General features: G+C 37.6%; 1 protein-coding gene across 10 annotated transcripts in view; it reads right to left on the reverse strand.

Annotated features, from left to right (window-relative positions):
- Window positions 1-22,022, reverse strand: part of NAV3 (neuron navigator 3) — a 508,468-nt gene that overhangs the window by 49,571 nt on the left and 436,875 nt on the right. For 7 of the 10 annotated variants that reach the window (XM_088054865.1, XM_088054867.1, XM_088054866.1 and 4 more), the window contains 5 exons: window positions 16,136-16,274; window positions 12,668-12,944; window positions 9,828-10,533; window positions 7,794-8,282; window positions 1,321-1,362 (listed from right to left, as the gene is read on the reverse strand). In XM_088054865.1, coding sequence (XP_087910991.1) covers window positions 1,321-1,362; window positions 7,794-8,282; window positions 9,828-10,533; window positions 12,668-12,944; window positions 16,136-16,274 — 1,653 coding nt within the window. The remainder of the gene's footprint in view (window positions 1-1,320; window positions 1,363-7,793; window positions 8,283-9,827; window positions 10,534-12,667; window positions 12,945-16,135; window positions 16,275-22,022) is intronic. The other 3 variants (XM_088054863.1, XM_088054870.1, XM_088054864.1) reach the window with 2 other exon arrangements.

The raw sequence follows: 22,022 nt of genomic DNA on the forward strand, positions 1-22,022 counted from the left end.
ACATGTAAGTTCTTGTGTTTGGCTTGGGGTTTTGTACAATATTTTACAGCAGTAAATCATCTTGTCCTTATTAAATATTTATTTCTTTTCTCCTTTCAAAAAGACAGCTATGATCCTTGCCTATAAATGTGGTAGAGCACAGAATTACTGAGTGGTTATCAGATTGGGAAAACGGAAAAATGAGAATTCAGGATCTGAGTTTTGGACTGGGATATCTGTACATTAAACCAAACTGATTTTTTTTTTTTTTTTCTGGGCTAACTGATCATTCTTATATGCCTATAAGCAGTTTTCCCACTCCAATTCACTTTCAGCTTTCAGCCACCATAACAGCTGTATGTACATCCACAAACCTCAACCATCCCATTGTATGGGTCCCCATTATACTTTTAATGTCTTCCACCTTTTCCATTCTCTCCAAATCCAAAGTGATTGTTTTGTGATGATAGGAAATTTGACTGAATTCTTATTAAGGAACAGCTAGTGTAGGTCAGAAAGTGCATTATAGTGACAATAGCTTAGCACTAGCTTAAAATTTCAGAAATATTTATTTATAACTCATGAGATTTAATGGTGTAATTTCAGTTATGGAAAGCTGCAGAGTTCTGTGTACATGCACATATATCCTTGCTTGCCAAATATTTTTGCTGGATTGGCAAGATGGGCTTCTATGCCTGGTAAGACCAGTCAAGTTACCTAATGATCTGGTCTTTTAACCATGGAGGAGAGAAGAGAGTGGAAAAGTTCTGATTTCTGTGATGAAGACAGAATTTAGTGAAGAGTTAGTAGCGAAGCTGGACTCTGTGTCCTGCTGGATAAGGACCAAGAAAACTGTATGGAGCAGCACACATTTTATACTTACAAACCCTGGATAGTAAAATTACTATTTTCTAGCCCTACCCTTTAATAGCTGTCCAGTTCAAATTACATGATTGTTTGCATGAGTTCAAGTCAGATCCACCTCTAAAATCTTGTTTTTCTCCATAATATTTTCAATAATTAGTCCTATTTAATTGCATAAATATCTTGCTCTGTCTCTTTAAGCTCTCCAGGATTCAATGCCTTTTAAGATTCATTGCATAAGGAAATGATCCCTAATAGTATTTATTTCCCATGGTATATCTTGAAAGAAGATTTATTCCTTAGGCAAACATGGAAAGAAAAAGTCTATTGTTAAAATTTACATTTTCTGGTTTGAATTTAAATTCCAAGAACTATTGTAAACAGGATCAACAGAAGGAGAAAGAAAAATAAAGGCAGTGTAGAAAAGGTTACAGGAAAATAGAGAAGCAGCAGTCATGCTCAAAAAAATATATATACCTTAATCCCTTTTTGGGTAGTGTATTTCTGTCAAGCTGCATGCTGTTAAAACAAAAAAAATCCCTAAGGACATATAGTAAACAGGACTGATCAGAATTACAAATTTTAAAGCTCTAGGTTTGTGTGCATAACAGAAGGTCATTTAATGCTTTTTAATATAACTTTCATGATAAATCCTTTACTCGTTGGAAGGAACAATAGGACATGGACTGCTGCACATTCATTTTTCATCTAGACATGCTCTGGGCTGGGTCAATAGTAATTTGGAGTCTGTCCAAGTCAGAAAGAAGTGCTTCTTTGCCATTTCTAACCTTTCTACAGCTTGGCTCTGAAATCTGTATGAGAATCATATGGTCACAGTACGAATCTTTATTTTTCACAGTTGCCTATGATAAGGCAATAGATTTCCAAAAGAAAAGAAGGTTGTGGCACCTGCTAAAAGGCAGCATGGCCTTGCCAGAAGCCAAATGACAGCTCTGCATGTAGAAATAGGTTCTAAAGATTCAGACTCTTGACTTTCTGAGGGGCTCCCACAGTAAGGCGATGGTGGGGACAATGAAAAGTGGCACCAGAGTGATGTTGTTCCATTTTCCTGCACGCACAGTGTCAGAGTGGCTGATTACCCAAAATATATGGATGGAGTTTCCCTCATTTAAACCACATCACTAGAAGGGCACCTACTAGCCCCCCTTCCAAGTGTCATTTGAGCATTTCGTCATAAAGTCTTGGTAAATTGGTCTCTGGTTGGTGTGGGTTGAACTTGTTATCATCAAGTAAGTATTGCAAAGTTTTCTCCCTTTGGAACATAGCTTAGTGTCACCATATGGATTAAATAGCAAAGTGGCTTTTGAAAGCTTCTGTATTACATATCATAATCACACCTCTGAGAACAGCAGGACCCTTAGGACCCTTCCTACCCAAGAAATACCCTTATTAAAGGTGTTTCCTATTGTGCTGGAGGTGATGGGAGTCCTACTGTCATGTATCCCTGATCCAAGTAGATAAAGGCGGTGAAAACACTGTTGGCATGGACAATCTACTATCAACAAGACTGTCTACAATCATGAACAATCTACTATCAGGGCTTAGGCAAATGGCAGCAAACTACTCTTACCACCAGGAAATTTTACAGACAATTTTACTAGTTTAATAAAGGGCCTTGTCCTGCATTTGGAGAAAGCAAATGACAGGAGAAAATCAGCAGTATTTCAGCACATGCCCAGTTATCATGGTCCATGTAAGAGTAGTCCCAAGTCAGGCAGAGGACTGTATTTTCAGCATTTTGCTCCCACCATAACTAACACGACCAAGAACAGCTGGCAAAAAGACAACATAAATCTGAATGAGTGATTCCCTTTTATTTTTCTTCACAGAGAAAAATGGGGCCTTGATGTTCCTTTATTTATCTTTATGTATCTCTAAATTTCAAGATGAATACAGATGATCGTACCACCAGTTTCTTATGCAAACACTTAAAAGTCCAAGTGAACAATGTAATTTCTAATATTACTCTAACTTGAAGATCTAAGTATTTCAAAGTAATCCATAGCACATTATCCAAAAATAAAGGATTCAGTGCTCCTTTAAACCAATCCACAAGGCAAGAGGCATGCCAGTCGTATAAGTAGGTTGAGTGACCATAGGATTTTCCAAGAATCTTTTGAATTCACATGATCAAATGAAATAGGGATGAATAGCCTCAACATAAACATGGAGTTATTGCAGCCGCATTAAAGTGAGTGTAGCAAATGCTCATTGTGTGTTTCTAACATAATAAAGCTTACAAAGATGCTCCTAGATTTCAGATGATTGTATGAAACCATTAAGCATGGTCTCATTTAACTCTTACTTCAGACCAATAACTGTCCTTATCTTTTCAATATCTGAAATTATTCATCCACCAAAAGCTGGGTTCATTGCTTCCACAGAAACTGAGTTTTTGGTAAATAGAACTGAATTTACCTCACATCTCTAAAGTTGATAATGATAATAAAGGCAGTTCTTTCCTGAAATAAGCAAAGCATACATGGACAAAAACCAATATAAAGTGAGGATGAGAATGTCATAGTATTCCTGATATTTTCCTTCACCATGTAAATTGGGAAAAAGCAATCTTGCAGAAAGATGAATGAAGATGTAGGCTGAAGTTATCAAGCCCATTGTATCTCATTCTCTTTTGCTTATTTTACACTGCTGAAACTGACTGCAAATTCTATGAGGGAAATTACAGGAAGCCTTACATTCCTCATTTTCCTACCTGCCCTTGGTGATGAGGTTATATTGGGAAAAGGCCATAAGACCATATCCTTGAGCTATATCTAACTCTTTCAGAGTTGTTAGGGAATAAAAAAAATTATTGCAAGCTAAGAAACAACTAGAGAGCTCTATGACAGGCTGGACCAAGCTGATATGGGTCTTAAAATTAGTTTCTGCAAAAGGCTAGGCATATAAGAAAAACTGATACATGATGCACTGTTTCGCACCTTAAAACCACAACTATCAATTATGATTATTAAAGATAATTGAAAGTCTTGAAGGGCTTAAGTGAATTTCAATGCACTTTCATAGCACTCAAACCTAAACATTCTTTTAAAACAAGCCAGAGAAAGCCAGTCATGTTCCACTCTGCTAATCTTAAAATGCAGCTATTTAGCGCTGATCAGACTGCTGTTTATTTCTGTATTTCTGTGTTTTTATGCCTTCCTTGCTGTGTCCTTCAGATCAAGCAGAAGAAAATAACAAATTTGCAATGCTCAGCAGCAACTAAGGGTTTGAAAGAACTACTGGTTATGTGTCCACCTGGAAAATTTTACAACTAAAGCAGTAATATTTTCAATTAACCCCAGAAGATGTTTTTATTTTAGAGTATAAGTACCTGCATGATTATTTTAATCCCTCTAAATTGTTGTAAGGTAAAATACAAGTCTATATAGGGAGCTACACTACTATGACAGTAGAATTAGACTTTTCTAAATATTGCTAGCGCAAAACCAGCAAAAGGCCTGAGAGTGATGCAAAATCTGCCTTCGTTCTGAAAAAGAAAATATTTTCCTTGCTGCTACAGAGTCTATTTTCTGGTTACAATGCTATAGAATCTCATTGAATGATGCAGAATTTGGCTGGAGTAAACTTCGACACTTAGGAGATGTCAGGCACCTCTGTGTTGGTTCTGTACCATCACTCACTGGGTAGCCTGAAAACTGTGGGCAACATCTGATCATCCCTGGAGGGATAGCTGGGCAAATATAGCAGGGAATTTGCAACTTTGCTGTCTCCATGAAAGGTGACTCTTTTTTTGGAGACAGTCAAGGGGTACTTTTCTTCACAGAAATTGTATATGTGCCCTGAGATCTTGTTCTCATTTTCTGTGTGCTTTCCAGCTGTTCTTTACTAAAACTTGATGTCCCAAAGTCTCATCTTAAGCCTTAATGTGAAAAAGTATAATGGGATAGCTACTTTCTAAGACTTCTATGCAATATTTTCGTTTTCAAAATGCTTTTTCCCAGCAACGGTGCTACAACTCTGTATACACATTCTGCAAAATAGCCTCACTATTTTCCATTTTGTATCTATGCAAATATATCCTGCCCTGTTATATCCCTTCAGACTAATAAGCTCTTGATCACTCATCTTCAGTAACTCCTTACCAACTATTCAAGCACCTTTATTTTCCCCATTTGCTTACGAGGGTGTTATTTGGAATAGTACTTAAAGCTTTGGTAAATTCAGGATTTTTATTGCATTTACTGTTTTCCTCTATTCAGAGAGCATGTTTTCCTGTAAATGAATTAAATTAGTCTTTATTATTTAAAAGGCTGTTAATGACTAATCCCATGTTATCTGTTACTTAGCCTATTTTGTTTAATATCTTCTGTATTTTTCCAGGCAAACTGGCCTTCCTGTAATCCCCTTGTTCTCCATCCCAGCTCTCCTCTTCACTCCTTCCTCAGCACAGACCCTTTGAAAACTCTTCTCCAGTTCTAATGAGTGCAGGGTTTTCAGGCTGTGTCTTAAGCAGGGAAATGAAAAATTCATCAGGACCAAAAAACCAAAGATACCTTTAACCTTTTAATTTCCTCTTACTATGCTTGCCATTACTGATATTTATCCATCAAACTACACCTAATATTTCAATGAAAGAAGTATATATATTTTTTTATATCATCTATCATTAGCTCTCTCCTTGCTTTCAGTTTTTCATGCAGTTTCTCTGCATGGACTTTATGTTGCTTACTTGTACCTCATTGTGCTCTTTGGCCTTTCTGACTTTGGTCTTTCTCTATAGAGACTTGGTCTCTATGTTATATTAGTATATCTAAGGACTGCTGATTCAGTCTTTTTCAAGCTCTAGGGTGACTGAAGAAAAAGAAAAAAAACTCACTGGATATATTTTTTTATGCTATGCCATCCTATAATTTGTATAGCCAAAGGCATTTCAGATCTAATCTGAGTTTACAAAGAAAAAAAGACATAATCTACTGCCAAATAAATCTGTCTCCAATGTTGGAAATCAATGCTTTTGTTGTGAAAAAATACTTTGCTACATGTGAGTTTTAATGTATAAAAGAGTTTAGAAACTCAGCACTCGTATCAGACCTTTCAGAAAAATCAAATTGCAAAAACCCTGTTGGGGCTATAATTCAAGAAATGACACCATTTACTCTAGGTGCATATATTTGTTTTGAGGCCAGATCAACACGAGCAATGGCTCTCTTTGGACTCAGTCATAATATCCCCATATGGACAAATCTGAAACTTAAAAATATTGCCAACAGCAAAGTATTTGGAACCACTGAAATTAAGTCACTGAACAAATACATAAAGTATTAGCAGTGGTGGTTGCTCAGGAACTTATGCCAAGCCATTAATATTTGAAATGTGATGCTTAAGATCCTGAGTATAAATATAATTTTTGGCATAAATTCATATTCCTCCATATCATTCAACTGACCTCACCATCCATATATGTGGCAGTGAAGGATTTTGTAAGCATAGTATTAATAACTGACCTTCTAAGAAATATTGTCACATTCAGTTCATAGAAAACAAATTCAAATGTCTTTTAGGCAGAGTGCAAACTACAAACTGCTCATGTATCAGTGTATTTGTAAGTACTGTTTTTTTAACAATACTAGGTATTGTTAGTGTAAGTTATATTGGTACTGATACATGTTTTATAATTATGAAAGTAATATAATTTAATGTAATATATTAATATATAATAGTAATATAATTTGTATTGTGTTTTTATTAGTAAGAGATGTGATTTTTAGCTGTTACAGTAATAGTTGTGAGTGTAGCATAAGAAAATGAAATCTATGAAAAGTTTTCATCTAGATTTCTCAAAGCTTTGATTAAATGCTTGTCCACTGGAAGTGAATTCCTTCTAAGCAAAGGATGGGTATTGAAAAATCTCTGAGTTTATATAAAGGGTAAAAAAAATCTAATGTTAAAGGTCTTTTTTCCTTAAAATGTTTGTATTGTTAAACAACTGATTAAGTTTTAAATACTTTTGACTGATTCAGTAAAATTTTCTTTTTTGAATCAAAGGCTAATGAAATGTTTAATATTGATTTTACAGTCCCAATGTGAAATAAGAGTTTCACTGTCAAATCCTGAAAATTTTCATGGGAAGCAGAAGTCAGTGCCTAGCAGAGATTATTTTTTTCTCTCCTGCAAAAGTCAAACAAATGCTTCACAAAAAATAAAAGAGAAGAAAAAAAATCTTGGCTCAGCTGTGCCAGGCTGGTTGCACCTTTTATAATGCAACTTAAATGGTAAAACATCTGCATATAAAAAAAAAAAATAAATTAATAGAGCAAACAGAAAAACCTCTTCTAGCATTTCTTTGTTCTGGGCACTTGCCAGGATTGACTGTATAGCAAGGATCTCATCTTGTAAACTCTCTCCCTGCCAGTGAAACTGCACTTCAGTGAGGATCTGTGTAAAATTACCATGTAAGAAGCAACTTGTCAGGACTGAGTATTTTAAGGCAAGACTGGTCAGCTGAAGACCAGGACACAGCAGCCACCAGCTCTGCCTGTGCTTTGAGCTAATGGGAAGAGAAAAGTTGGGGTCCCACAGCTGGATGTTTGCTTGCTTTGGAACTGCCAAATGCTGGGACAGCAGGTGGATCCAGCATGCAAGAATCATTATGTGCCTGTTGGCTGTTTACACTTGCCTTTAATTAGACAATTTCCCCCCTTTTCTCTCGTTGTCTCCAGAACAAGGGAACAACAACAAAAAAAATATTCTCAAGACAGAAAAAGTGCTTGTAAAATCTTAAAAGGCAGTTGATTCCACATTACAATGCCTTTCAGCTCTCTTTTCTTCCTTCCTTTTTTTACATAAAGGACTAAGCTGCTAATTAAACAGTGTCCCTTTAGCAAAACAGGTGGAAGGTTTATTTTTTTGGCTCCTGTCCTTTTGCCTCTCGCTTATTTCGTGGTCACTGTATCTATAGGCAAGCTCACCTTTCCGAAAGAGTAGATCTGACGCTTCCAGTCCTCATGAGCAGGCTCTGAACCTCCTGAGTGCTTGTTGTCAGTCCAGAGAGAGAGCCATGATGGCTAAGAGGAAGGTCAATAGACTCGGAACTGGTGTGAAGGCTAGTCATGGACTGGTAACTTGGTGTGTCCTTACTGCCCGCTGAAGAGCTGCTCAGGTTTGCAGCCCACACAAGACCACCTGATGTGAAAGAGTGCACTGAGGCAGGACTGGAAGCCAGGGAGTGACTTAAGCTTACAACATCTGCATTTAAGTCCGAAGGTTTACTGAAGAGGGGGCTGCTGCTACCACTTTGCCCACCTGCACTGCCCATGCTGCCTGTGCCCGAGGACGGCGATTCCAGGCTGCCTTGCCGTGCCAATGTGGTACTAGGGCTGGGCATTGCCGATGTGGGTTTCACACCTTCTGTACTGGGTGCAGAGGCAGCTTTACCACTTGCCTTGGCACCAAACAACCTAAATGTAAAACAAATAGCTTTAGAGAAACTGATAGCCACATTAAACATTCATGGCGCAACATCCTAAGAGCCAAACTACACATTTTTAATTACTGCTACAAAAATCACGCCTACCTAGTTGATCAATCGCAGCGCAAATTTAAATTCACTTAACCATATCACAATAATCACGGTTTGTTTCTTTAGTAACAGCTCTTATCCACTCCTATTCAGATGTGCTCTTTGCACAGAGATCCTCCCAGAGAGAGGAAAAATAATCACATTTTTGTCTTATTAGTTCATAAACAGATTACACTTTCACCCAAATTCAGTAATTAAGCATTCCCAAGTCATTAGCTTTTAAACTCCTCACGTCTCAAATCTGCTTAAATGATTGCAGCAAACACTTGCAAAATCATTCGATGTTTAATAAACATCTAAGTATTTGTGCAAAATTCCCCTCCCATTGTTTTTTTGCACAGATGGTCATGTGGTCATCAATCATGTAGTAACCACTCAGACAGAATAAACTGCACCATGGCTAAATGGGCTTTGTCTCCAAGGGCAGGAATGACAAAAGTGTATTTCACATAAAGTCTTCCAGCAATTCTAGATATGAAAATTCTATGGTGATGATGAAAAAACAAACTGCAAGTCCTCTAAAATTTGAACTAAGATAGGTCATGTGATGTTTTAATGTATTTCTGGAAATATTTTAAGCTGCAGTTAATGTACAGCTTATAAATTAAAGATAAATAAATGCAAAACTTATCATGATGTAAAGTAAGCATGTCTAATAACATAAGAATCTGTTTTACATAATACCAAGCCCACAAAAGTAATCTGCAGCTCCCCATCTGCCTGGAGATGCTGTTTTGTTAAGTAAGCACAAGAGGGCACTATTGGCTTTTTCTCCAGCAGCGCAATTGCTCCATCCCAATTCATGGAGCATTCATCCGCATTTACACTTCCAGAAATGGTACCATAGAGCATTTACAATTGAAATTTAGCCTTGCCAATATTTGTGTTGAAAAATGTAACGAAGCTGCTAAGATAATGAAGCATTTTTAGCTGGAGCTGCCAACAATTTGAAAGCAAATCTAACTCTATAATTTAAAGAGCTCTTCAGTTCCCCATCCAGAATATGGCAGTTGCCTGTTTCACTCTCAGAATGTGCTAACCACAGTATCCTTCTTCCTTTTGGGGGTTTACCACAACATTGAGAAGAAACTTCACATGTGGCTGAAGTTAGAATCATAGAATATGGGCAGGAGGGGACCCAGAAGGATCAGTGGGTCCACCTTCTAGAGCTTCAAACTATGATATGGGAATGCACCTAAAATGCCTAAAGCTCAAAGAGCAGCCATTTCAGGTCTGGGAAGGTCTTTAAATCTTAAAGAAAGAATTGTTTTGTATGAAGAAAATAGTACCCTTTTCTTTTCCTGTACTTGATTTGTTTGTGGCAAAATATTCCCTGAAAAGGTTTTTTTGCAAAGTATTTCAACATATTGAAAATTCCTTCTTTATCTATTGCAGCTTCAAAGAATCATAGAAATGCACTCACCTTCGAAACGTGGGGGAAGCAATATCTGGGTATTTGGATCCTGGCTGTCTAAGTCCCGGTGTGCCAGAGGCGCTTGCCGAAGTTGGGCTGGATTTAGGGGAACTGGACAGTGAGACGCTTTCCGAGTCTGACACTGCCACCTTCTCTTTTTCCTTGTCAGTCTGGTTGATAGTGACAGGGCTGGACCTCCCGGAGCTGATCTTGCTTGGCTCTCGCAGTTTGGTGGCAGCAGCCCCTGCAGACTTGCTGCTCACATTGGAGTCGATGCTGCTGGTGCTGGAGCGGTGGCCGCCCCTGCCAGGGATCCCGCTGCCGCTGGACTTCGATGGCCGAGGCAGACTTCGATACTGCAGAGTTGTCTTTGAGCTCACGTGCAGGACACCGTCATCTTGATTCTGGGAACCATCTAAGCTCGTCTTCCTCCCTGCGTTGGACTTCCCACTGATGGCTGAAGATTTGGGCATTTTTCCTAGCGTTGCTGACCCGCTTGTGATGGTCGCTCCACTTGTGGTGATTATGGTAGAAGATCCCAACCCAGACTTCTTGAATCCAAACGACCCTGTAGCAGTTGATCTCCCAATGCCAGAGGGAGGCTTTTTCCCTTCATCACCGCTGCTTTTTCCTGCATCTGATGGGGATCGCTGTATGGAGGCTCCTTTCAGGGGAGTTTTCACTTTTTCTGAAGCTTTTGCATCATCAGTTTTTCCTAAGTAGAAGCATATTTGAAAATGTCACTTGTGTTTAAGTTGCGATGTCTTAATATCTAATTTCAACACTGCATGATTACAATTTCAGAATGAAAAAATACACAAATAGAATTCCCCTAAGGAAACAAACCAGCTTATTTAGATAGCTCTCCCATCAGCTATCTGTAGCAGGTATGACACATTACAGGTAAGCTAAAAATATTAAAAGCTTTAAATTCCTGTGAGGAATTCCAGTTTCATATTCATATTCCTATATGAATAGGACTTCCTATTCATATATATAGGTGGAAAATGTAGTTGTAGAAAATTGTCTTGAAAGAACAAGGAATTTTGATTAATTCTTTTTCTGTTGACAGTATTTCTATATTAAAGAAATAATACTTGAAAATAAAACATTACGTGTAGTAAACATCTGAAGTACGACATCAATAATGCATGTAGAAATCAGTGGTACTTATAGAGTTCTTCATTTTTCACTGACTACATCTTTTTAGCTTATGACTAAGTTTGTTCTGGTTTTAGTTACATAAAATTATCAGGGAGCGATTATGTTATGGAATGAATTGTCTTCATCTGTAACAATATCAGTTACACCAGTTAATTAGTCTCTTTTGTACCCTTGATGTCTTCTCAAGATTTTTGATTTTTTTGAGAGTTTTTCTTTAGTCCTGTGTAGGCTTGTCACTATATAACATATGTTTATACATTTCTTCAATATATATGCAGAAAGGTTGAAGTAAGGTGTTATACCAGAAAGTAGCCTCTTTCTATTTTACAAATAGATAAAAACTGCCCTTTCAATTTTAATTTATCTCTAAGCATCTATTGTATACCACTAACAATTCCTAAAACATACCAAAGTTTTAAATTTACTTTTCAAGTAATTATGAAAGTTTTGGAGATGGATGATCTCATTTCTCTTAAGGAATTAAAATGTAATAAGAGACTAACACCTGCAAAGCAGAACTGTTTTTATCCAGTTTTAATTTTGTGCTACACAAACGGGTGCATATGTCATGATACAGATCAGACTCTGACCCAGCATATATGCAGATTATTAGTAGTTAAAGGCCTCAATTTTATGTTGCACATGGCTTCCTGATCACCTTGAGCAAAGTGGATCTGGAAATCTTAGCCTGGTGTGCAGCAAACCTTTTAGTATCTCCATTTTAAATTGCTATTGGAGGGATATAGTTTCTGTATCCATATGATCACCATGGCAGTGCTCCTCAGGGATCTCACAGACCAGAGACTGATCAATGTTTATCAGTTCCAAACTGCAAAGAATCAAAAGGGGTTCACAAAGGGTTGGAATTTCTTCTTCTGAGATCTTTGTTAGTTGCTTTTACAACCAGGGGTTGAAGCATGCGCTGTTTTGTCAGGACATGACAAAGGTCCAGAAAATGTTCTATTAAGAATGCACATTTCCTTAGTAAAATGATGGAATAGGATTAGATGGTCTTAATAATTATCTTTTTCCCCAGCTCTGGATTTTTTGCTTCAAAACTAGATTGCAGAAGTGGTTAATACTTCTGAGAGGCCTTCTGAAATTAGGTAAGAGGGCATTTAGCACGGAAGGTGTGTAAAAAGACTTTTTAAAAATAATTTTTATCACTTAACAGTGGTCTGTAGAGCATCCCATTATTAAAAGGGAATGCAATAATTCAGCTTTAGTTTAGAAATAACTAAAAATATCATCTGGAGTCCCCTGCCTTGAATATTTAATCTTTTATGACTCAGATTCTAATATCTGACCATTTCTATGCATATGTTGAATAATTAAAGGTAAGGTTTTCTAGAGAATACGGATAAGGCACAGATAAGTCCAAAAATACTTCAAGGAATTAATAGACGTTGATATACAGAGATGCTAGCACAACAATATACAATCACAGCTTTTGTTATGGATGCACCCATGTGCACTTAATAATTATTACCATGCATGTTGCAAACTAATTTAGAGAAATGAAAAAGTTGTTATAATACTACAATTTGAGCTTGCAGTAATTTATGGGAAGAGAGAGGAATATGCATATAGTACATATACATATATAATATGTATATACAGATATATATAATACATATATCCATCATTTTAAGACCACTGTAATCTGAACTACAGAAGTTTCCTACCTGGGGTCTTGAGTGCACTTGTTCCTGCTTTGTGCCTGGACTGAGCTGCTCCTACTTGTGCAGTCATGCCTCTCCTCCAAGATCCGGTCTGTGATACAGAGAGAGAGGTTTTCTGCCCCCCCTTCTCTGACTCTTCAGACAGCCCCGTGGGAAGGCCTTTCCACTTGCCACTGCTGTCTACGCTGCTGTCAAAGTCTTCCTCTGGTTTCTTCAGCTCTTCAGTGCTGCCCCAAGTTTCACGGTCCGTAACTGAGCGCTTCTCTGAGTCTGTCTTCAACTACAAGAGATTCACATGAGAAATGGTCAGTCCCAGCATCTCCATTATTTGCTGATTTCTTAAATTATTGTAGGGGAGGAGAATTTGGTCTATTTGCAGCAAAGGACACAGACATTTTCCTTCTAAAACATTAGTATCCTGATTCCAAAAGTTGAAGAACACACAAAATATAGCCATTTGGGGATGACATTTCTCTTTATTTTATTTTCAAAAGATTTAATTCCTTTCCTTTATAGATAAACTATATATATAATATAATAAATTCCAATCAGAAGTGGTGATCCCCTATTGCTCCTTAATTTAGTCTGAATTTCAGAAGTGAATCACTGTGCTGAGAAGTTTTACTAAAAGCTTGGGGAAGCTAATTCCTGAGTATACTACTAAAATCACCTCAGTCTGGCTTCTTGCCTTTTCCAACCCAAGATTTACAGAGACTGGATTACAAATATTTCTCCAGCAGAACAGAGTATGTTGTGCCACCAGTGAGCAAGGATAGCATCTTCCTAAAAATTATTTGTGCACCAGCTGATGGCTTTTCTACTGGTCTGTCTCCACAGAAATGGTTTGTTTCCAACAAGAAACTCTCTCTAGCTAGATAAGCTAACAGAGCAGAACAGAGGCTTATGCCAGCACTACTCATCTGTGGTGTGAAGGCAACCAGCTGGGCTCATGCTCCCTCTGAAACTCTGACCCACGTGGAGGATGCACCAGTGAGGACCTATTCCCTCAGTGGCATCTGCCTTCCCTGAGGCATGCTGATAAGGAAATGCTCAAGGACCAGCCCAACAAGACAATGCAGAAGCTGCGAAAGTGGCTTAAATAGAAACAGAGACTGACCCCTACCCTCTGTGTTTGACAAGACTGGTGTTCTTTGTGCTGACAGGCTGTTTGGTGGAACTCTTCTTTCTCTATTTTTCTGCAGCCTCCTGACCTCAATCTGCAGCCTAATCTGCACATCACCCTCTCACCACTCCTGCTTGCCTCTGCCCCACTTTAACAGCAAAAATACAGCACTGCTCTCAGGTATCACCAACCTAAGAGGGGCTGCAAAATGGATCACATTGAGGGAGAGGCTATTTGTTACTCTGTGCTGTCACAGCTCTTTCACTGAGGACCCCTCTGTGGCTGTTTCCTAAGCACTGCTGTCATAAGAAGGATTTATACTGATTAGATGACCGGCAGAATAATCAGTTCCTGTTTACGTATTTGCCAGCTGAGGTGTACAAAACACAAAAGTTCTCTGCATTTCCATAATTACGTATGTGCTTTGGATATGCTAGCACAGATTACGGGTAAGGATTAATGGGAAAAAAGCCCAAGAAAATATCTACAAAAATATTGCAGGGTCCTTCAAAAGAGAGTTTTCATTAAAGGTATTGTTACAACATGTGTAGCGTGTAACAACATGCTCTCAGACATTTTACCATAAATCAATGACTGTAAACATACAGTCATACATTTTTAAAGCAAACTGCACAATTTAAAAGAGAAAAAAAAAAAAGGGTAGCCCAATACTTTCTAAAAGCCTCTCTTCACCATTATAATTCTTTTACTAAGAAAAGAACAACAAAATATGCAATTTCTGCCTCAATCTATAGCCAGCCCTTACTGCTCCAATCACTTAAAAAGATTGAGAAAGGGATCTCTGTGTTGTAGTATATCTAAGACCTGGAAAAAAGCTGGCAAAATGAGTATTCTGTTTATCTCAGCTTCTGACTGAGATTGCCAGCTAGTGTGGAATACAGTGAGTTCTGCTTAATGTGCCTGGTAAAGGTCTTTTCCTAGTCTTTAAAATAAAAAGAAACTTTAGCATGAAAGTAAAATTTGAAAATGCACTGCATCTCTGTGTATTGCTGAACAATTTGAAAATAAAACACAGGCAGCTAGAACATGAGATAATCCAAATGAAAACAAAACTACAAAGAGTGAAATAGTCAGCCTGAGATTTCCCAATCCTGATGATTATGCAGTGGAAGAAGTAAGCCAGAACTAGCTGGCCATCACTGTTGATGTGAAAGGGAAGAGGCTGATCTCCAGTTAGCAACCATGGAAGTCCCTGATGGAGTGGGAAACACAATGGTAAGGACTGAAGAATGCTGGCGTTTGAGTGACTATCATTACATGAATACAGCATTGGTCTGATATGTGTCCTGTTGGAGATTAAATAATTTTCCTTCCAAAAATAACTATATTTTCCTATTGTCTCGGGGAAATGACAAATATATGTTTTTCTCCTGCTCAATGAGTTTGCTACAATGTACATCTAAAAAACAGACCTCTGAATGGCAGACACTGGCTGCCTGGAGGAGTCTAAATGGAATCAGAAGTGTCAGTCTTGTGTCCTGAATACTTAACATCAAATCACTGGAGGCAGCCACTCTTCCTCTATGCTGAGTGGTCAGTCTCAAGGTTCCTTGCTTGCAAACAGGAGATGACATGGCAGAGAATGCTTTCCTATTGAGACAAACTTTTCTGGTTTTATTTCTTTTTTGGAGGGAACAATGTCCTGCAAGGATTCTGTATTGACTTCTCTATCACCTGCAACTTTGAGGGGAGCTGGGAAGAAGTGCTTGGATACCTGCCAGAAGAGCTTCACATACACAGCCACACACACATATCTATTATGTATATGGTTTGTGGCTGTATGCTATTAAGAAGTCTACTTTGACACTATGCATTGTCAGCTTGCGTTGACACTTTCATCCCTGGACCTAAGCAGGGACATGGCAATCTCTGCCATTTGAAAGGAAAGTAGAGCCTGTATATTTCTTCCCTAATGTGTTTCAGCTCATAAAAAGCAAAAAATACATTATTTTTATTGTGTTATCTGTTGAAAGAGATAACAGAAAGAGGGCTTAAGTGAGTAGAAATCCATGATCACAGATCCAATCATATTGCGTTAGTTTTGTGTCAGGGTGCAGAGGAGGTTTGGGATCAGTGGGGGCTCCACAGGGTGGCCAGAGCTGAGTCTCACCAGCCAGGACCTTCAGCAGTGATGCTGAATTTGGAATGTCAGTCCACAACCCAAGGTTGGGTCGATGGAATCTGTGGCTTCTCACATTCAGGTGTAATAGAGGACTTTGAACGATATGAATGCTTCATTTGTTTAAAGGCATTGATACCAAACTTTTTCTTTTTGTTATCCTGCATGCTTGGGAGGTGTTGCAACAAATGGCAACAGAGCTACTCACCTGGGCATGAGTGTTCTTCCTTGAAGAGGCTGTTATGTTGGAATAAGAGCTGACAGATGAGGTGGTATTCAAATCATCTGTGCTGAGGTTGTCAAGAGTGTCACTGAGGCCACTGCTAACCGAGCTGCTGTCATCCCAGCTGCAGAGAAAGGAGCACATCTACTTTACATACTGTGTCTCAATAGGCAGAAAACATCTCAAGATCAATAGCTGTGATTACTTATTTTTCAAGTGATTTACCAGAAAATTTTCAGTAATATTTTCTGAGGTACAGTGAACAATTAGTCTTCAGACTAATTATTCACTCGCAGTCAAGTGGTTGCTTGTTCAGTTAATGAAAGATGCAGGTGTCCTTAAAAAATTAACATCAGGTCTAAGTATAAGTCATTAACAGTTTGTTTCATGCTTCATTGCAATCACATTCAGTACACTGGCAGGAAAATCCATTAAGCTTACCTGATATTGCTCTTCTAAACATTATTAATATCTTGGAGAAGACCTGATGAATTGCCAGGCCACATAAAGAGAAAAGGAGTATCTTTTCTTCAGACTACTCCACTGCCAGCAAGAAGCCAGTATTTTCAAAAGTTTTATTTTCTTGTCTTCAGTCTCTGTCATCTAGCTGGTGCAATGTCATCAAAATAGGAATCCCTGAGACAACAGTCACTGGAGCTGACAGAGAATATCTTATACATCTCTGAAGAAACAGTCTGTCAACTGTTTTTCTTTGGGAGATTGAGGCAAAGGATGCAAATGAGAGAGAGGCTGCTCCTACAAAAATGTCATCACCAATTCTCATGAAAGCCTTGCTTTTGCACGGGAGGGATGTTGATCTGTATCTCTCAGACTTTTCTCTACAGAATTGCTTCCCTGAGGCATTACACTTTGACTTTTATTTTACTGCTATATACAGCATTCTACTTGTAGTATTTTGCTACATCTCCACCTGTTACTCTTGTTTTGGATTATTCACAGATCAAAAGTTTGAAAAAAAATTTACTTTATCACTTTCAATGGGATTAATCTCGTATAATTTAAGGTACATAAAAGTTAGGTATCTCATTTATCTAGGTGACCTCTCTAACCAGTACTAAAGGCAGCCTCCTCCAGGAGGGAATTCATCCTGGCTAAAAATGTTTCAGGCTTGTGGGATAAACCGTCCACTGAAGGAGCCTCTTTTTGTCTTTTCCTCTCTTAAAGATGAGAGGGTTGATAAAGTCTCTTCTAGATATATAACTTCTAGAAAGACAAAGCTAGGTGTTTACACCTGCTGATAAAGTCCCAAACACAAGAGAGTGAATTTTATCCTTGTTTTGATGTAGCCTTATGAGAACATTTTTAAAAAAACAAATGTAATTCCAACCCCCAGTTAAACTGAAGCTCAGTACTATTGCCACTAGTCATTCTGAGCAAACAAGAAAAAATATCTGTGAATCCTTATTTTACATTTGGTGTTTTGGGAGACACAGCAGTGACAGGAAACTGCATGGAACAGAATGTGTGCTGATGCACCAGAAAGTTCAGTGCACTGGTCTTGTATCATAGCAACTGCAGCAAGCATTACCTTTCTTTTGTGATAGGTAGAAAATCACATTAGTAAGCCAGCTCAGTGACAAGATAAACGTATTTCAGAGGGCAAGAGTTTATTACAGTGCTGCACTTTCTACTGCTGAGTACCACAACTACAAATAAATATGTCTTCTGCTACATTTCCAGGTGATGAATACAAGGGTGATTTAATAATGAAACTATAATGTCATACATAATAGGCTGTCCACATTCATCTAAGAACCACTTCTGAAGCACTAGTCATTTAGGCTGTGCTTTTCACTGTCTAATGTGATGCACAATTTCACTGATGCTAAAAAGCCATTAATAAAACACAGTGTACCACATGGGAACATACCTTTAGAGAAGTGTTAAGACTGAGAACCTTAATGATAGATAAAAACATAAATAATATAGATGTGATTAAGCTGTAGAAAATATATTACCTCATTAAAAGCTGCTCTTTAAAAAAGAAGAAAATCATAAACTAGATTAAAAATATATATATATTAGATACTTTCAGAAGGAACATGAGCTTTTAATGTATGACATTCATGTCAAATAATATTTGACCATCAGTTTCCTGAGCCTACCTAAGACCATGGGGATCAAATTTTATCTTCTTTCCCCATTTCCCTTGGTTATTATACTCTGTTTTCTAATTTACTTCATTTTGCACTCCTTATCCTCTGTAAGAGAATTTACATTTCCTAAATTCTGGAATAGTTCAGCTGATTCACCGAATATAACTATGTTCTCTACAGCCAAAGTTTTCAGGCAAATATTACTAAGATAGTGTTTACTTTTATGGCTTCCCTGTGGTTTTTCACACTCATCACACCTCACTCAGCAGTGGATGATCAGTGGGTTCTGGGGACTCTCATGGCCATCTTGTAGAGAAGATCATTCTTTTACCTCCACTACTGACCTTTCAGAGACATCACTGTACTTGCTTGGATTTCTTTTTCTCTCATGATAGATGCTTGAGATGTTTAAAAATTTGGGGGCTTTCATACACCAAAATTTCCAACAATATTCAGTATGCCTATAAAAATCAGGAATATTGGAACCTGTTTTTTTCTGGCACTTTCTGATGACTGTTACAGAAACTGATGCCTACTTGACACGATGTTTTGTATCAGCTTTTGAAAAGACATGGTAAAAACCAAAAACTTCAACAGAAAAGACCATATCAGCTACCCCTTTGTCAATGAAGATTATTGTTTTGATGTATTTTAATGTATTATCCAGAGTTGTTTTAATTTGCTCATGAAGTTAAATTTTTGTATTTCAGTACTTTCTGTTTCTACTTCTACAGACCTCTTTCCCCAAATCAAGATAGTAGAGCTTCTATCAGAAAAGTATAATGATAATGAATTGATAATGAAAATGGCTTGTTTATAATTTGGAAAAAAAATTCTTCATTATTCATATTAATGTATCCTTTAAACTAGTAAACTCATGACAAAAATATCTGATAAAATTATTGTGCATCCCTTTGAGATTGAAAACCCATTTGTGGGAGTCTGCAGTCAACTCTAATTTTAATATTCCTTCTTCCCTTCATCACAACAATATTAATTTGTATTTTAATATACTGGCTCAGATTCATCTTTCATTTTTTATTTTATTTTTCTTTTACTTTTCTCATTTTCACACTTCCTGCAGAGTCTATGACAGGTCAGGTTAGTACTGCTGCTCATTAATGCATTAAACCACTTTGTTGTTAAAACACATGTTTTAACTACCTATAATGCTGATAGAATTTGATTTGTTTTTCTGGGTGTCAGACTCAGGCTGATTTCTTTAAAAGAAAATGTCAGCAAATGGTGTTCAGCTATCTGGGAGACTGAGGCTAAGAGAAAAATGCATTGTTTTGACAAGTTCTGGCAACTTTTTCTTTGAGAAACCCCTGGATCCCAAGAGGATATGGAGAAGAACCCTGATACTCAGCAAGACATAATCTTCTCATTAAGGATATGTATTTTGCTATTTCTAAGAGAAACCTTTCTAAATCTGGGTAATTCATAATTCTCTTCAAAATCACTGCTTGCAAGTACCTGACCGATTTTTATTTTTAGCAGCTCAGCTCATTCTGTTTTGTCTAAGTTCAAATCAGCAAAGAGAGAACATGCAAACAGCCCAGTAGTCACTGCCCTCATTGTGAATGCATATTCACATATCAAACACCACAGTGTTTGATAACACAACCACATATTTTTTTCTCTGGAAATGTTTAATTAATTTAGTACTTGTAAGAGGTCTGCTTTAGGGATGAATCTGAATTTTGCATTAAGGAAAGATACCTTCTCTCTTCATTCAAAGAAGCTGAAAATTCTGTAACAAAAGCCGCTACATGAAGCAGGATTGAAGCCTCTGGTGTACCAGACTCCCTGCAATCTGCAAGGTGACTGCTTTAACTAACATTTTAAAATAAATCAGACACCAATAAAGAGCTTCTAATTTACTTCAGTGGTTCGCATTCAACTTGCAAAGATGTAATGCATGGAAATATGTTCTTTGAGCCTACATTTTGCTGCAGGGATACCTTAAAATTTAGGTTACTATCAACTCAAATTGCATATCAAAACCCAGCACCTCTTTTTTGTCCTGACTATTGCTGTACCTCAGCTTCACATGTATAAAATGGAGACAAATATATAGGCACAAATGGTTAAAATGACGGCCATTCATACAGCTTTCATCCAAAAACACACTTCATGCCCTCTCACTTTGCCCAGACTCTTTGCAGTAACTTTGCCAATATTCTTTCTGCTTAGATCTGTGCTTTCCTCTGATGTACTAGTTATGCCAATGAGATCATTTGCACAAGCTAAAGCTCCTAATTCTAGCCTGCATCTTTAAAATCTGAACAATTTTTGCCCATTTTGATGCAAGACATTGTCACTAATTAGTGAAGGTGGCTATGAATACTGCACACATCCCAGTGCTTCACAAATTGCTCCAAATGCTTCAAGCAATGTTTCAACTCCTTGGTCATATCAAATACTCCATAAGTCTGAGAAATCCACAACTTGCTATCTACACAGTTTGTTAGTCTCCACTATCACTCTTTGTCTCACTTTCATTAGTGTGTGCTAGTACTGCAAAGATCTCCTCATAATAATCCTCTCATTGACCTCCCTGCCACATAATGTTCTGGAAATAGCAAGGTGTCTGGAGGCAAAACATGGTGCTTAACATCAGTATGTAGAGCTGAACAAAGGTTACAAACACATTCCAACAAGTATCCTCAAATGGAAAGATAAACTGCACTCAGCTGCGCTCATGAAACTTTTCATTGGCTTTCCTCAAGTATCTGGGTTTTTTTTTTTTGAGTTCACACACTGAAGTATATGAACCAAATGAGGACTATTTTATGAAAAAAAAAGACTTTATTCCATACATCAGGCAGGCAAGTGACAGAGATTTAGGGCAAAGATGCAATTTGACTGTAGACTACATAATGAGGACCCACAGATAACACGCAACACATCTAGATTTTTGAATGTCTGAAAGTAACAATGCACTGGATTAGGAGAGCAATGAGTTCTGAAGGCATGTGACAAGAGGAAGTGGTATTAACAATCTGTATTAGCACCATGGATGCCTAAAATATTTACCTTTCAAAGTACTTGTTTCAGAAAATAAAAGCAGTCTAGTTGCAGACAAGAAATGACAGAGCACTTTGATCATTGACCATTGTTCCATCCACCCTTCCTGTATCTACTTTCAGCATTTTCCTACAAGCCCTTAAGCTTGCCAGCTTATTGAAGTTCACCATAATGTTAAGCTGGGTCAATGCCTGGAATTTGTTTCAACATTGGCATACTTCATTAATTTTTGAGACCACATCCAGCCAAAGTGCCTAAGTATGCAAATAAAGAAGCTTTTCACAAGAAGATCATCAGACACCGCAAAACTTCAATCAATGTGCTATCATGAATGTCAGAAAATTATGGTTCCTTCAATGTATCCAAGTCCTTGCACAATTTGATAAGTTGCTTGCATTGTCCTCTTTGGTTCATTACTCTTTTTTGGATGCAGCAACAGGAGCTACAGCTTTTAAAAATACAGCTCTAGAAAACAAAACCAAAATCTTTCCTCTTAAAGTATTCATTTAATCAGAATAACTGATCTCTCTGGGGAGTTTTGTAGCTGAATGAAAAGTAGCACTGCATTTGTCACGTTTTCTACTGCACTTGAAGAGCTTTAGACCACAGCAGTAGACACATGCACTTGATTAGGAATGAGAAATCCTTAGTCACATTCTTGCTAATGGCAATGGAACTCACATAGCCCCAGGGACTTTTGTATGGATTTGTGATTCAAGGAATCT

The sequence above is a fragment of the Pseudopodoces humilis genome, chromosome 5 (genome assembly GCF_049639895.1).
Source record: "Pseudopodoces humilis isolate 2021_Gansu_Grassland_sample_001 chromosome 5, ASM4963989v1, whole genome shotgun sequence".
NCBI lineage: Eukaryota > Metazoa > Chordata > Aves > Passeriformes > Paridae > Pseudopodoces > Pseudopodoces humilis.